The 16,937-nt window shown below is 33.2% G+C and overlaps 1 protein-coding gene across 3 annotated transcripts in view; it reads left to right on the top strand.

The window, feature by feature from the left end:
- The window catches only part of LOC306865594 (myosin-IIIb-like), a 39,430-nt gene that overhangs the window by 16,448 nt on the left and 6,045 nt on the right, over positions 1–16,937 (top strand). For all 3 annotated transcript variants that reach the window (XM_079410298.1, XM_079410299.1, XM_079410300.1), the window contains 14 exons: positions 634–720; positions 2,459–2,524; positions 3,785–3,898; positions 4,104–4,215; positions 4,734–4,777; positions 4,994–5,056; positions 6,051–6,170; positions 7,239–7,324; positions 7,409–7,456; positions 7,686–7,733; positions 8,842–8,933; positions 10,329–10,496; positions 10,585–10,721; positions 13,269–13,468. In XM_079410298.1, the coding sequence (XP_079266424.1) occupies positions 634–720; positions 2,459–2,524; positions 3,785–3,898; positions 4,104–4,215; positions 4,734–4,777; positions 4,994–5,056; positions 6,051–6,170; positions 7,239–7,324; positions 7,409–7,456; positions 7,686–7,733; positions 8,842–8,933; positions 10,329–10,496; positions 10,585–10,721; positions 13,269–13,468 (1,385 nt within the window). The remainder of the gene's footprint in view (positions 1–633; positions 721–2,458; positions 2,525–3,784; positions 3,899–4,103; positions 4,216–4,733; positions 4,778–4,993; positions 5,057–6,050; positions 6,171–7,238; positions 7,325–7,408; positions 7,457–7,685; positions 7,734–8,841; positions 8,934–10,328; positions 10,497–10,584; positions 10,722–13,268; positions 13,469–16,937) is intronic.

The raw sequence follows: 16,937 nt of genomic DNA, 5'->3' as shown, positions 1-16,937 counted from the left end.
TATTTGTACACCTACAATTTTAATCATTTAAATAAGTTTAATTTAAATAATAAAAAAATCTAATTGCTTTAGCAAAATTAATTTTTTTTTTTTATTGTTGCAAAATGAATCTATTAATCTATCATGAAAAGGATAATCAGACAACGACGACTGCTGAGCATGTTTTTATCAAGCGAGAATTAATAATAATTTTATTGATTTTGCTTGCAGTATCCTCAATTCCCAAATGATTAAACATTGTAATTAAAAGGACAGTTGATGTGACGGTGTTAAACATACATCTGTCCCAGCTTTTTTGGAGATTGTTGCAGCAATCAAAATCAAAATGTGTTTGTTTAATATTGTCTTTGTACTTTTGTCAATTAAACAAGAGTTAAAGAGAATGAACAAATCACAGATTCTTGATTTCATTGCTTTTTACAAAACATCCAAACTTTTTCTGATTTGGGGATGTAAAATGAATCGGTCATTTAACTTTATTTCAAATAAAGTCTTGAAGAAAACCCATGGCAGCAGATGTTAGGAACCATTAATGCCAGATTCGATCACAGTCACTGGCTGTTCTTTCAACAGGACATTATTTGCCACTCCATGAATGTAATAATCACATTTTTCATGTCGTTTCCCCTCCAGCACATTTTTCTGATGGAACAGAAAGAATATAAAGAGGAAGGCATCTCATGGGAGGCCATAACCTACAAGGACAACAAACCCATACTGGTAAGTCTGTGTTCAAAACCATTCTCACTCTCCGTAATTATTGTGCACTATTTCCAACTCTTTTTTTTTTTTTCCATTTTCCTTCTCTCTGACTCCAAAAATAACCCTGAGCTCTGCGTTTGGCAGATGGCCGTGTGGTAAATCCCGAAATCCCAAACACAGGAAGTGCTGACAAAGCAAGACACGTAGCTTTGAGAATCTCTCAAATTTCTGCATGTTTTCTGACATGAATCCTTTGGTGCGCTGCTGAATGGTGTAGCTTAAAGAAACCTGAAGCTTGTTTTCATTCTCACGTGAGATTTCTGCTTTGTTAATACAAACTCTTCCCTGTAATTATGGATATTCAGCAGCTGCCTGTTTGGAAAGCTGCATATTAAATGTATGTCACGTTCATTTAACATTCAGCTTCGTATCATGTAGTGCAGTGGTCACCAACCTTTTTAAGCTCAAGATCCCTGACCTCGGCCTTTATGAAAGACAAGATCTACCAATTGAAGAATTGATCGGAAAAGACATCCCAGATTGTACTTCCAATTTGAGGCCCTTTATTTAGTACTTTAATTAGTGATGCACCGATCATGAAATATTTGCATGAACGAAAACAGCAGGTCTGAACGAGATGCAAATTCACTCTCTGACAGCAGGTGGCACTTATGAACCAGCTGCAATGGTTATTGCTGTAAACAAAGCAAAGCATAGCTGCACTTTATACAGAGATAAGAGGAGAGGAAAATGCCATTATTGTCATCAAAACGTTTCTCAAGAAAGTTCCTTTCAGTGATGCATTAAAGTGCCCCTATTATGGATTTTTGAAAATGACCTTTCATACAGTGTGTCCTGCAAAGTTTTAAATCTGAAAGTGCACCGTGTATAAAGTTATTGTCTCTCAAAAGAAAGAGTCGACTCTGAATCACTGAAACGAGTCGTTTTTAAAATGAATCCCAGAATTCAGCATGAAATGTTAGCATATTGCCTGCCCACTTGTTGGTCTTTTAGCGTCTGAATGCCACTGGGTGCTGCTTTTAGAGCGGTAAAATAGCGGTTTCCCTGGTAACGCTGTACAAAGCAGCACTGCGCTCACAAACGCTGCTTTATCAGGCATGATGAAATGAAAACGAGACCAATCGGACCAGTCACTGCAGATTAGCGTCACGCAAAGGAAGGGTTTGGAAAAATGAATCTTTGAGCAAATCCTTTGGGAGTCTTTGAGCAAGTAAGGTAAAAATAAATGCATATGATCAGACAATGAAAGTGTTTTGTGACCTTGCATGGATGTCAACCTTTCTTTACCCATAATAGGGGCACTTTAATATAACCCCACATTTATATTTTCTTCATATATTTCGACCATCGTGACCAGTGAGCTTGTTCTTTGCCTGCTACAGTATTTTCTCCTCTTTGTGCTCATCTTCAGTGCCTTTGGCCCGTTAACGTCCTGTGCGTGATGTGTTTTTGATGTGATCACTGTCCCAGTAGATCCAAAAATAACAGAAAAATAAGTACAAAAAATACAGTACAAAGAATGGAGAAATGCAATGCATTTTTGTACTTATTTTACTGTTATTTTCAGGATCTACTGGGACAGTGATAAAGATCTCCCAGTCGATCGCAATCGACGGTTTGGTGACCACTGCTGTAGTGTAGCATGAATCTGCAGCGCCGTCAGCTAGAGAGGCCTGTTTAGCTTGTCAGCATGGAAAACTCATTCACCCAAGCAAGGTTTGTTCCTCTGTTTCAGGACCTGTTCCTCACCAAGCCCATTGGGATTCTCTCACTGCTGGATGAGCAAAGCGCCTTCCCTCAGGTATGCTGGGAGGGGTTGCTTGCTAAACCCTGAGACACAAAAGAAAACATGGTGCCAAGTCCTCCATAGGGCCAAAATTACATTTATTTGTACAAATACAAGCAACACAGCATTTAACTGATGCTTTTTTTAGTGCATTTAACACATTTATACACCAAAATGTTTTATAATTTAATATATTATTTTCTTTAAATATTCCAACTCTAAAATTATATTTAAAAACATTACATTTTTGATTAATATTTTGTATTTATAATTTATATAATTATGCCTCATAAATGTATTAGTGTAAAAGCAGGTTTTTTTTATTTTATAAACTGAAGGATGTGATCATCTCCATTGGGCTGCTTTAAAAATATATTTTTATTATATTGGACATATTTGTACACCTCAAAAACACCTCTTTAAAATTATATTTTAAAATACCAAAAAAAAAAAAAAAAGTAAATATTATCCTACAAGCTGAAGGACCAAAAAACAAATTCTGTGGTAGTCCTTGCAATAATACTAAGCTTCTTTTTTTTTTTTTATATTGGACATAATTATATGCCTAAAGTGTAATAATTTCAATAAAAAAATTGAAGTAATCACTTTTAATTTTAAAATTATATTTAAAATAATTATTTATACTTAAAATGTGTATTTATATTTTATATAATTGCTTTAGCAAAATGAAACCCTCCAGCTTTTTTTTTTTTTTTTTTTTTTTTTTTCACAAACTGAAGGAAAAAAAACAATTTTCTGTGGTAATCCTCCATAAAAATGTAATAATTTAAATTATATATATTTTTAATTATTGCAGTCTCTTTAAATTTATATTTCATTTTTATTTATAATTAACTTTTTTTATTTATAGCTTATCTCATTTTATTTATTTATTTAGTCATTTAGCAGACGCTTTTATCCAAAGCGACTTACAAATAAGGACATAAGAAGCAATCAATCAATTTTAAATCCTTTAAATGCTGCATTTTTTAACTAAAGGATGAAAATGTGTTCTGTGATGATCAACAGCTCACATAAAGCTCAAGTTGTATTGAACCAGGAACTATTATTTTAACAGCCATTCAATTAAAGCGTTCCAGAGTCAATACAATAAGCTAGCTCTGCCTGTTCTGTGGAGTTAGCATTAATTGTGGACTATGTAACGTTTGTTACGGTCATGTGACTGCATTTGTTGTGAGAGTAGTCAATCTCAAGCACGTTAAATCAGTATTTATAGCAAACAGCATGTGGTGATGATAATTTCTGCACCCACAGGCCACTGACCGTGATTTTGTTGACAAGTTAAACAGCAAATTTAAAGCGGCTCCAAACTTTGAGATTGTGCGAAACCACACCCCTCTGTTCACTATTGTGCACTACGCAGGGAAGGTGAGTGTACAGAAGCATTGTCATCACTGTTACCTAACAATTCACCTGATCAGTGACCTTCATTTAGATCAACAGTGTATTTGTTGTGCTGGTTAATAATTAAATGATCATGCATTTTTCCCAGAGGGGGCTCATTAATAAGGGTGTTTTTCTTCATAATGTGTGCATTATTCCGGCATGAAGTGTCTTTCTGTGGTCTGTTCAGGTGCAGTACAATGCAAGTGGATTTCTTGAGAAAAACAGAGACACGATACCGGCCAACATTCGCGAGCTCTTCATCAACAGCGTCACTCCTCTCCTCAGCGTTCTGTTCGCAGGTCTGAATTCAATCCCGGCTTCACACATCATTAGATAAGTCTAAATGCTCAAACCACAGCCAACAAAATAAAGCATTTGCTTGTGAGTTTGAACACACACAGTGTTTAAACCACAAAAAATTTATTTTGTTGTGAGCTTTGAATACACATATTTTTATTTATATTTATTGTTATTATGTTTTATTTTTTTATTTATATTTCATAATGTTTTTATGGTATTTATGTTATTTTGTATGTTTTTTTTTTATTATTTATGTTGTATTATATTGCATTATTTTTAATTTATTACAGTCTCTTTATAATAATAATAATTATCATCATTATCATTATTATTATTTATTTTATTTTTATTTATTTATTAATGTTCACAGATTATTAGATGTGTAAATAAGTATAAATACATAAACTTCAGCTAATAAACAAAAGCATTTGATTGTCATTTCCCCATGATCATTTATTTATTATTATTGATATATATTTTTCTATGTTCATATAGTCTTTTTTTCCTATTTTTTCAGCCACAATTTCCCGAACAGGCACACTAATGCCACGAAAAGCCAAGGTACTTTATATCTTAAGTTTCTTTCTTTTTTTTGACATACCAGTTAACTTTACGAGTGTCTGTTAAAACACACATAGCAATATTTCACCAGATAGGCTGGTGTTTGAACATATTTATAGCTGTACAAATGACAAATTACTCTCTTAACTGTGAAACCAGTGATAATTAAAGCCCACAGCATTTCACCACATGATCCTGTGTGCATTTTCATTTTAGTTACAAGTTGCAGATGACAACTTTAACTCAACCAGGAAGCAGTCCGTCGGCGCACAATTCAAGGTAAATCTTGCTTCTAAAAAATTTGTTATGTTTTATGTGTCGGTTTATTTAATGCATCCAATAATCAAGAAATCTGTTTTGCATGTATCAGAAATATTAAATTGATTAATCTCACAAAAACTGTCAAGAACATATCCAGGTCATATTTCTGTGGAAGCTTGTTTCCGTCACAGGATAAATAAAAGAATAAAGGTAATTGTGACCACTTATCTCAAAATTCTGTCTTTTTTTCTATAAACTGCAAGATATAAATTTAGAATTGCAAAATATAAACTCAGAATTCTGAGATATAAACTCAAAACTGTGAGATATAATTTAGATATAAATTTAGAATTTCGAGATATAAACTTACAATTGTAACATATAAATTAGATATAAGATATCATTTTAAAATGGCAAGATATAAACTCAGAATTGCGAGATATAAATTAGATATAAATAGCATATAAATTTAAAATTGCAAGATTTAAACTCAGAATTCCGAGACATAAACTTTGAGATAGAATTCCAAGATATAAATTAGATATAAATTTAGAATTCCGAGATATAAACGTACTATTCTGAGATATAAACTCAGAATTTCGAGATATAAATTTGAATAAATAAGATATAAATTGAAAATTGCATAATATAAACTCAGAATTGCAAGATACAAACTCAAAGTTGCGAGATAAAAACTGAGAATTCCAAGATATAAGCTAAGAATCATGAGATATAAACTCTCATCTCAGAACTTCTGAGGAGAAATGTCAGTTCTAGGTTTATATGAAAATGACCTTTATTTAATTATCTGTATTTGTTTATTCTGTGGTGGAAACAGGTTTCCCTATTCTTCACCTCATAATGAAGATAAATGATATTTTCAGAAAGTGAAGTCTGTTTTTTGGACCATTTAAGATCTTTGCATTGTGATTGTCATGATGATGAAGCGTGTGTTTGACCCTGTCTGTGTTTATTTAACAGCCTAATTGTCTGTGTATTGTTTTCCGTGCAGCATTCTCTGGCTGTCCTCATGGAGAAGATGTTTGCGGCCGGTCCGCACTTTGTTCGCTGCATCAAACCCAACCGAAGCAAGCAGCCAGATCAGCTGGACAGTAAACTGGTGATGGATCAGGTGGGTTCAGCTGAGTCACTTCAGCATCTGCAGCGGAGCTCTGCTGCGTTCGGCCCTGTTTGGGCCTCTTTTATTTTCCACAGCGGAGCCAAATGCGTTCTCAGATTTTCCTGCCCTCCGGTGGAGTCTGAGCTCTGTGGGCTGTACTTAAACCTGAAAGCCTTTTAGTGCCGTTTATGATGGAGCTCAATCCAAATCCCTCTAATGATTCAGGAGCCGCTGAGTTTGTGTTTAAGTGCCAATATGGACTAAACGCTGTATTAAGTGATTATCTTGTTGGAGCTGTTAGTTCTATGACGCATTGTAGATTTTAACACTGACTATAAACTCGTGTGTTGTGTAGATATTAATTAAAGGTTGATTTTTACACGTAAAACTTGCCACCACTATATTAGGGTGCTTCTTAGTGGTTGCTAAAGTTGGATGGTTAGTAATAGTAGTAAGTAATAAGTAACTAGCAACTATTGTTTTCTGTTCCGTGTATGATCGGATCATCCTGCTCAAATGACGTCATTTGTTTCTATCTGTGTATCTCTGTATGTTTATAACATAAACGGCTATTAAGTCACATGGTCAGATGATGTACAGTCTTGGAATGTAGAGTTTCATTCATAAACAGTACAGTAAAAATTACAAGACTGTGCAACACTGGCACCTTCTGGAAATTTGTGGAAGTGCACTTTACAGGCTGTATAGGAATATGGAAAATAATGCATATATTTTTTTTATATTTATTATATGTATATATTTTTTATATTTAGTGCGTGTGTGTGTAATATAGCTCACAGTTTGGATAAACTGGTTTATGCTATTTTTGATACAGTAATATTGTTGCCTTTTTTGAAAGCTTGGCAGTAAAAATCATCCACTTTTATTTGCAAAATGAAGATTTCCTTTTTCCCTGTTTCGTGGAAGACGTTTGTGCATTATGAGAGTGAATAAATAATAACAGAACTGTTTAATTTGTGTGTAATCTCCCTTTAAAAGTGACCTAATGGCACCTTACATAATCTCAGCTGTTCAGTCCATCATATTGGTGTTCTGATTGTCTGTTCCCATCCTCTGCAGCTGAGATACAACGGTCTGATGGAAACCATCCGAATCCGGCGGGACGGTTTCTCGTGGCGTCCGGCGTTCAGAGAGTTTGCCGAGAGGTTCGTGTGCAGGAAGGGAAACTGACATTTTTCAGTTCATTACATCAGATTCCCTGCGTGGTGACTCACATTTCTGTCCTGTAGGTACAACATTCTGCTGCTGACACCAGATCTCCCGCTGGACAAAAGCAGGTCTGAACAACAGATACATCAGAGTTGTAAAGTAATGTGCACCAAGAAATGCAGGAAAAAAGTTCCCACCTAGCTGGATAATAATGTACTTTTGTAATAATAATGTGCAATTATAAAAGATAATAACAGCACATTTAACGTATGTTTAAATGTTCACTCACATGAGGGGAATAAGCTCCCTTTTATTTGATTTAATTCAAATGCATTATGTTTTTGTTGTTATTTTCAGTTGCATGTCGATCCTGAACAGCACTGAACTTTCTGGTTGGAAGTGCGGGTAAGTTTGAGCATGTTGCAACCTGTTTAAGTCGTGAAGTAAATCAAATTATATGCATTATTGGTGGTATTTGGGGCATGCATAACTGTTATTGTTTTTCATATGCTTGTGTCATGATTTGAACAAACCATTCACATTTTTAGTCTGAAGACCTGTCAGGATAAATTAAATATAAAATTGATCAAAATGTGATAAATAACAATAAAATATACATAAATGAACTATTTAATGATTTATTAGTATATAGTAGATATATAAATACATAGTGTGTGTGTGTGTGTGTGTGTGTGTGTGTGTGTATAAAGCAGGAATTAGTTTGTGTGTGATACACTTACAAGTTTTGTGTGTAATGTTACTATATGTAATATATAACATTTTAACATTTAAAAAAATATTTATTATTTAAAAGAAATAAAAAATTTAAGAAAAAATCTTTCACAAAAAAAATAATAATAATAATATATATATATATATATATATATATATATATATATATATATGTATACAAATGTAATAATATAACATGATATAATAAATATACATAACTTTTATAAATTATAAAAAAATTAAAACGACTGTGTAATAAAACATATATTACATATATTTAAATTTTCCATGATTATTAATTTTTTTACATTGTATGTGTATATATTATTATTTATTTTATTTTTTAAATAATATATGTATTGCATAATACATTACATTTTAAAAAAATATTTAATACTTTGTAAATATTAAATAATTATTGGAATATTTAAATATGCATTAAATACACATTTACAGCTACAATGAACTTTGAAATGAAAAGCAGTATTTATCTTTAGAAATGGGAAAAAATCCATAATTATTTATTTCCCTCATGACGTTACAAATCCAAATGCTACATTCACATTCATATTCATAAAATGTTCAAATCTAGATTTCGTAAGTCCTGTCAGGATGTTTAGGTTTGTTATCTTGTCTCAGGATCTAACATATTAATTTCTTTAATTTGGCTTGAACATCTGGTGATAAAATAATATGAACCGATGCATTAGATATTTTAATGGCTCAGATAATATTGACTTATCGAGCAAGTCACAGCAGTTCTCTTGTGCTGCTCTTTCAGGTCGAGTCGCTTGTTTTTTAAGTACTGGCACCAGGAGGATTTGGCCCGTCTGCTGGAGAGACTGGGACGAGCAGCGCTTGTCATTCAGAAGAGTGAGGAGCAATTAAACTCGTTTGTTTATCCCTCAATAAGAGTCTATTAAATTCAGCGGAGCTCACATGACTGCACTTGAAACTCTTGGCTCAAAGTTTGACTGATTTATAGCAGCTTGAATCACCTCTCAGAAACCCACTCTTAAAAACATATCAGAACAAGTTCAGACGTGAACGTACTTGGCTTATGTAAATAATGGCACACAGTGAATGGGAGAACATTATAAAACATCTTCTGTTCTTGCCATATTGTTCTTCCCCTTGACATTCACTCGTAATGTCAAGGTTTGTTGCAACAGGTCATTATGGCTGTTTCTTAACTGTTTTCCATCCTGTGACCCATAGAGTTATAAAGGCTGTTTTTGTGACTGTACCTTTAAGACTTTTGTGTGTAAATGGCCTGTTATGATTCATAGTGGCGTAGTTCACATTATTGTTAAATCGCAGAGTACTGAATTTGTGTTAAAATGTAAATTTAGAAGGTCATACACTATTTATATAAACCTCCCATATTTATTTAATAATCCATTCTTTTTTTCTGAAGCACAGCAAAAACAGTAATATTGTGGAGTTTTTTTTTTTTTTTTTTACAATTTTACAGTTTTTAAAAAATATATATGTATAAAAAAATGTACATTTCAGTTTCACAAAAAAAGTAAATATAAATTGTATTAAAATGTAATAATAATATAATGTGTAATAAAAATATTACATATATTTAGATTTTATGTAAGTTATACATTTTTTACATTGTTTAAATGTAGGCTATTTATTATTTGTATTTTAATTTATATTTTAATTCTATTTTTAATCATATTTTATAATTATTTATTAAGTTATATATCTATTGCATAATACATTAAATCTTTAAATATTTAATACATTTATTAAATAATGGAATATTTAAAACTTCGATAACTTCAACATCGATAATATTTAGAAATGTTTCTTGAGCAGCAACTAAAAAATATTTAGAATGATTTCTGAAGGATCATGTGGCACTGAAGACTGGAGTAATGATGCTGAAAATTTTCTTTGCATCATAGAAATAAATTGCATCTTAAAATATATTCACCTAGAAAACAGTTGTATTAAATAGTAAAAATATTTCTATATTTTTCTGTTTCTACTGTATTACTTGGTCAAATAAATGCAGCCTTGGTGAGCAGAAGTGTTTTTTTTTATGTTGTTTTTAAAAACACCATAATTTTTCTCAACTTTTGGCTTGTACAGTATTTTCACATTTGTCCTTGTATATTTCATTGCCTCAGAATGAAAAGAATTCAGTCTGAAGTGTATTACTGTAAACATGATTTATGCTTCTTTTAACAGTGAGATGAGTTTGTCTTCTTTGATTTGAGTGTTTAATACTTGACTGCGTCTCTTGTTGTGTAGATTACCGCGCTCGGATCTGCCGGAGGAGGTATCTGGCTCTGCTGGCGGAGATACAGCGGCAGCGGCAGGCTCAGCGGGAGAGAGAGGAGCGTGAGGAGGAGGAGAGGAGGAGACAGCAGCTGGAGGACGAGAGGAAGAGGCGTCTGGAGCTGGAGCAGGAGAACCTGCGTAAGACCTGTCCTCTGTGTTCACAGCAGTCAGTGCTGATGGCTGTGGCGTGTGTTAAAGTCATGTGTGTGTGTGTGTGTGTTTACAGGACCTGCGTCTCCACCGGTGCCCCTGCCGAGGAAGAAGAAGCCGGAGCCCAGGCCGCGCTCGGTGCTGAACATCGTCCCCAAAGCACCGCATCTGGAGCCTGTGCCTGTGCCGCGGCCACGCAGCAAGCTGTTTGAGGTGTGACATCAGTAACTTATCCAAATATTACACCTGGGTTTATGAGATTACTATTTATGTCCCAAGTCACAAGTAGTCACATTTAAATAAATAATAAGTATATTCATACAAATAATAAATAAAATACATAATAATAATAATAATTATTATTATTATTATTATTATATTGGGAAAAAATATTTTTTATTATTATTATTATTATTAATAATAATGTTATTTTATTCATACAAAATATATTTTGTATGTTTGCTATATTATTAGTGTTATAAATAGTAAGTCACATTTGTTATTAATAATAAATAATTACACTCATATAAACAATAAATATAATATATAATGGTGATGATGATATATTGAAATAAATTATATTATTATTATTAATAATGATAATTTTAGCATATTTAATTAATACAAATTGTTTTTATAAGTTTACTTTTTATTAGTTTACTATAAGTAGTCATTAATAATATACATATTAATAAAAAATAAATATTTTTTTAACAAATAATAAATATAATAATTATATCTAATACATAATATTATTATTGAATTGTTAATAATGAATACACATAAATATAAACAAAAATATTTATATTAATAATTTATAATTTTTTATTACTATACTATACAGAAACTGCACAATTCTAATTATGTTGTTTTTGTGTTTGTTTTACTATTTATTTAATGTTTGAAATTTAAAGTAGACTTCAAACCAAAATTGACCTCGGTTACTTTTTTTTTCCTTTTATTAAATATTATATAATACAACAATTTCTTACATTTGGTGGTTACAAGCTGATATATGAGAGACAATAAACAAACCAAATAAAGCAAAGCAAACAACGATGACAAAAACAAAAGAGATCTAAGTCAAAACATTACAGCAACTATGATGCACCAGCACAATCTGCAAATTTGCCCATCAAACTAATAAATGACTCCCACATGCTCAAAAAAACATGCACTTTCTCTTCCTTAATAAAACGAATCCTTTCCAAATGCAATATCTTTCCCAACTCCATGATCCACATATCAAACGTTGGCACTGCCTCAGACTTCCAATGTTGTAAAATCAGATGTTTTGCAAGTAACATGCTGAGGGCAACAGCTTGTACTTCATATTTGTCCAGCCCCGTTTCTGGTGCCACCACACCAAACAATGCTATAATAGGATCCGGCAAAATAGTTCTGTTGTATACCTCAGAAAGATGGCCAAACAGCAGGTTCAAGAAATTATTGAGCTTGTGACATGTGAGGAACTGGTGGCTAAGTGTCCCTTCTGCAGCCGAACATTTTGGACACAAAGATGATATCTCTGGAGAGAATTTCGACAACCTGCAAAAATGAAGTCTGTGAACAACGTTAAATTGAATCAGACCCAAACGTGCATTTATCGAACTATTATAAATGTTGTCAATGCAGGATTTCCATGTCTCCACTGATATATCTGTGCTCAGTTCCTCCTCCCAGGACTGTTTAAATGCTTCTGAGGATGTCGGACTCTGCTCCAAAAAAACATTGTATGCTCTCGACACAGATCCCTTCTCAAAAGGCTTAATATCTGCCATCCTATCCAATACAACATGTTGAGGTTTCTGCTCATAGTGTACAATGTATGTTCTCAAAAAATATTTGTAGAAAAATGTTATGATGTAAAAATGTTATTTGTAGATAACGAAAAAAATTAGAGGCTGGAAATTGGTATCTGTGCTGAAGATGCTGAAAGGATGCCAATCGATCCTCTATATATAAATCTTTAATTTTGACTATGCCAGCTTCCCTCCAAGATCGAAAACTTGAATCAGTTAAATCAGCATGATTCCAGCAAATTGGACTATCTATGTACAGTTTTGGGGCTTTAATTATTTTCATCACTATTTTCCATATTCTTAATGATTGATGAAGCACTGGATTATAATTATATAATACTTTACTCATTTTCACTGGGCTATAGAGAATTGCTGGGAGTGAAGTATGTTTACATGAAGAGTGTTCAATCTGAAGCCAAGCCGGCATGTCTTGAAAAACACAACCTGGGAGACGACCTCAGTCACTTTCTTAAAACATGTTTTTCGCATGTTATTTCCTTCGTGACCTGTAATAGGCCACATTACAAAAGTGAAATGAATCGGGAATGACATTTATTTTTTCCTTTAAGCAGTATTGCTTATTGTTGATACACTAGTGTTTATTATAAATAGTTTTTATATATATATATTGAAGCAGTTTTCATTATTAGATTTTTCATATTAATTTGAAAGTTTTAATAATTTTGTTGCATTTTCATCATTTTAATTTGTTTCTGTTTTTTTTATGTGTATATAGTTTTTATAAATTTTATTTCAGTTCATTTTAGTTCTTGTAGTACTTCAAATGAAACTAAACTAAACTAAAATGTTGCCTTGGTAACTAGCTGAAATAATGTTTATGTATTTTAATTCAGTTAATGTTTATTTTATTTCATTGTTTTATGGTTTGGGTTTTGGTTTGGTTTTAGTTAACAGTAATAACCCTGAGTTTTACTCGTTTGTTTTATCTTGTGGTCAGGCGACTCCGTTTGATAACGAGCTGAATGAGAACGTTCACCTGGACGCTTCTCTGATGCTTCAGCCAATCGATGAAGAGCGAATCAAAGAGAAACACCTGAAGAAGACCAACACCATCCGCTGGTTCAAAGAGACGCAGGTGCGAAAGCTGACCAGAGACGGTGGCTTCCCCAGCTGGTTCCACGGCATGATCACGCGCAGGTCAGCTTCATTACGCAAATTCATATGTGACCCATGCTGGCAAAAAGTCGGAATGAGCAAATAATTAAAATTAAGCTCCATTAAAATACATTAATACCAAAATGATATTTGACCCTGGACCACAAAACCAGTCATAAGTGTAAATTTTTTTTTATTGAGGTTTATGCATCATCTGTAAGCTGAATAAATAAGATTTTGTTAGGATAGGACGATATCTGACTGAGATGAAACTATTTGACAATCTGGAATCTGAGGGTGCAAAAAAAAAATCAGAATATTGAGAAAATCGCCTTTAAAGTTGTCCAAATGAAGTCCTTAGCAATGCATATTACTAAATTTTGATATATTTACTGTAGGAAATTGACAAAATATCTTCATTAAACATGATCTTTACTTAATATCCTAATGATTTTTGGCATAAAAGAAAAATCGATCATTTTGACCCATACTATTGTTGGCTATTGCTACAAATATACCCGTGCTACTTATGACTGCTTTTGTGCTCCAGGGTCACATATATGACTTGTTGGAATTGGCCAAAAAATGACTGAGCTACAGCAATTTGAAGGCGATAGAATCATCAGAGTTGATTTTGAAAAAAATAGAGTTAAATATTCCAAAGCAAAATCACCAAGCAACGTGGCATATTTTCCTCTGATTCTTTTCTTAAAAATAACTACTATTTTATTCATCACAAATAGCTATTTATTAAAAATAAGAACAAAGATGCAAATAAACAGTAGTTTAATGAAGAGCAGCGAGTGATTCTGTCTTTTCTTTTAATGTTTGATTACCATTGAGACAGATCTATATATTAAGACTACTGTAATGCATAGATCTAATATGATGTCACATCAGATTTTTCTCCAACCATTCACTAAATGTTCATGTAAGACATAACAGATTATGTTTGTGTGAATCTCGCATAGACCTATAAAGTACATATTTTGCAATAATGCACTTTATAGGGAGATTGCATGCTCGCGGAAAGGCACGTAGATATACATGCGCTTTGCAAATGTCAGTCAGCACGATCGTTTTATTTTCATCATGGGTTTGAAAATCATATTTCACTGGTTTGGACTCATGTCAAAGAATTTAATATGAATATTCACAAAGCTGGAATGCTGCGCTTCGCAACAATAGACCTACAACTTGTGGTGAGAAGCAGCTGCAGTCGTCCAGAAGCGAGCGGAGAAAAAGGTACTCCTCTCGGAAAACTTACAAATAAAGATCATTTTAGATGTTTAATGACTATATGGAGCATTGGGATCGCTAGAAGAGGGCTTAAGGAACTCATTTTTGTGTGAACCTCAAATTCGACCAAAACTGACACTTTTCATTTCTTTTGCCTGTAGCTCAAAATGAGACCGTGCACATTCACACTTTATTTATTTATATAGCACAGTTTAATACAACTCACGTTGCCTAAAGTGCTGCTCAATCACAAGCTAAGAAACACAAGACAGCAAAAATATATACACCCACATCACATAAAGACACACGTAAACATTAACCAATTTAAAAAAGCTCCCCATTTGTAAGATGTTGTTTTAACATAGCTTTGAACATGGGTAAGGATTGGGCAGATCGAATAGATTGAGGGAGGTCATTCCACAGTTTAGGGCCTGCTCGAGAAAAAGCTCCGTCACCTCTGTTTATATTTTGTCGTAGTAGCGCAAAACAGTTGTTGACTTTCAAGGATCTAGAGGGGGTGTATATTGCCACCATACTGGACAAATACACAGGAGCTAGATTATGCAAGGCCTTAAAAACAAGTATGAGGATCTTATAAACAGTGTTGGGTAAGTTACTTTCAAAAAGTAATTAATTACAGTTACTAATTACTTCATCAATATTGTATTTAAATTACTTTACTAATTACTCTATCTGAAAAGTAACTTAGTTACTCAATAAGTAACTTAATTATTCAAATCGCTAATTAGGCTATATCTTAAAATCCCTATAAACCTTAATAGAAATTAAACTCTATATTCTTTCAATTCGAGTCAAACATGGAATAGTTTAGCCTTTTAGCTTTAAAACAACTGTAATACTTAAACATTTTTATGAAAAAAATGTAACCACCTTTGGTTAACAAATAGAAATACTCTGCAAAATATCTGAATAACAAAAAGGCTTAAAAGTTAAACGATACATTTCAGTTTGGCAAGATGTTCAGGAAAAGCCCAACTAGTAAAATCTGTACAGGTTTATGTCAAAATAACACGTTAACTAATGTAGGAAAGAATAAATTACAGAAATGATCTTCTCTGCTGCATAATGTCAGATCGCGCTGTTCTTATGAGGTAAATTTCTCATAGCAGGTCTTCTTTCAAAAATGATGAATATTAGATGATTTTTTTTCTTTTCTTAATATTTTACTTTTTTTTGTATCTAGGTGAGGGCATATGCGCGCAGGTGACTGCATATAATGAGCTCAGACACGGGAAAGACTGTACCTTGCTTTAGTTTCATACGGATTGCATAATCAGAAACATTAGTTTTTAATTTGAATTCGTTCAAGTGTCAAGTAGACACTTCAAGATTTTTAGATTCTATTGATTTTAGTCTTATATGTATCTGAGTCAGAGCCGGCGCCAGGGCACCTCCATCAGAGGGGCATTTGAATTTCTGGGGGGGGCACAAATCACGTTTTGTGTGTGTGTGTGGCGGGTGGTGGTGGTGGGGGTTCGGGGTGGGATGGGAAGCGTGCAATCTGTGATTGCGTGCAGTTTCTGACGCTCGCTAAAGCGTGCAATCGCTTTCTTATGTGCGCTGTTTTACCGGTTTCACTTTCGCTTTTGAAACGATCACGTTCAGCAAGAAGGGGAGAGGATGGAAAGTGGGGGGCACCGTAACTCTGCCCGCGAATGCCCCTTCTTGGTGCCGGCCCTGATTTGAGTATTTAAGGTTTCTCTGTGAATCAGGAAAATCTGAAAGTGAACGCACCCGCACGCGGAGGGTTAAAGCCGCTGCATTCAATATCTTTAGACGGTAAATTTAGATTTCAAATTCAATATTGCTTTTAGAACTGTTGAAATTATTTACTGTATGTAACGCAAGTACTTTATAAGTAACTGTAATTAAATTACCTAAAAATGAACAGTAATCCCTTACTTTACTTTTTCAGTGGATAAGTAATTTAATTACAGTAACGCTTAATACTTAGTAACGCGTTACACCCAACACTGCTTATAAATAATTCTAAGTCGTACTGGCAACCACTGTAATGAAATTAATAATGGAGTCACAGATTCATATTTATTTGCCGACTTGATAATTTTTGCTGCTGCGTTTTGGATTTTCTGTAGACGCATAAGTGCTTGAACATCAACTCCAAATCGAAACTGGATAGAAATGATTTAGCCTTAGCTAACAGACATAAAAAAAATAAAAAAAAACAAGATCTCACCACAGTATGAATTTGCCTGTCCAACTTTAAGTCACTATCCAGAACAAATCCCAG

Source organism: Barbus barbus, assembly GCF_936440315.1.
Source record: "Barbus barbus genome assembly, chromosome: 47".
Classification (NCBI taxonomy): domain Eukaryota; kingdom Metazoa; phylum Chordata; class Actinopteri; order Cypriniformes; family Cyprinidae; genus Barbus; species Barbus barbus.
Note: the sequence above shows the minus strand (reverse complement) of the source record. Positions and strands in the feature narration are given on the sequence as shown.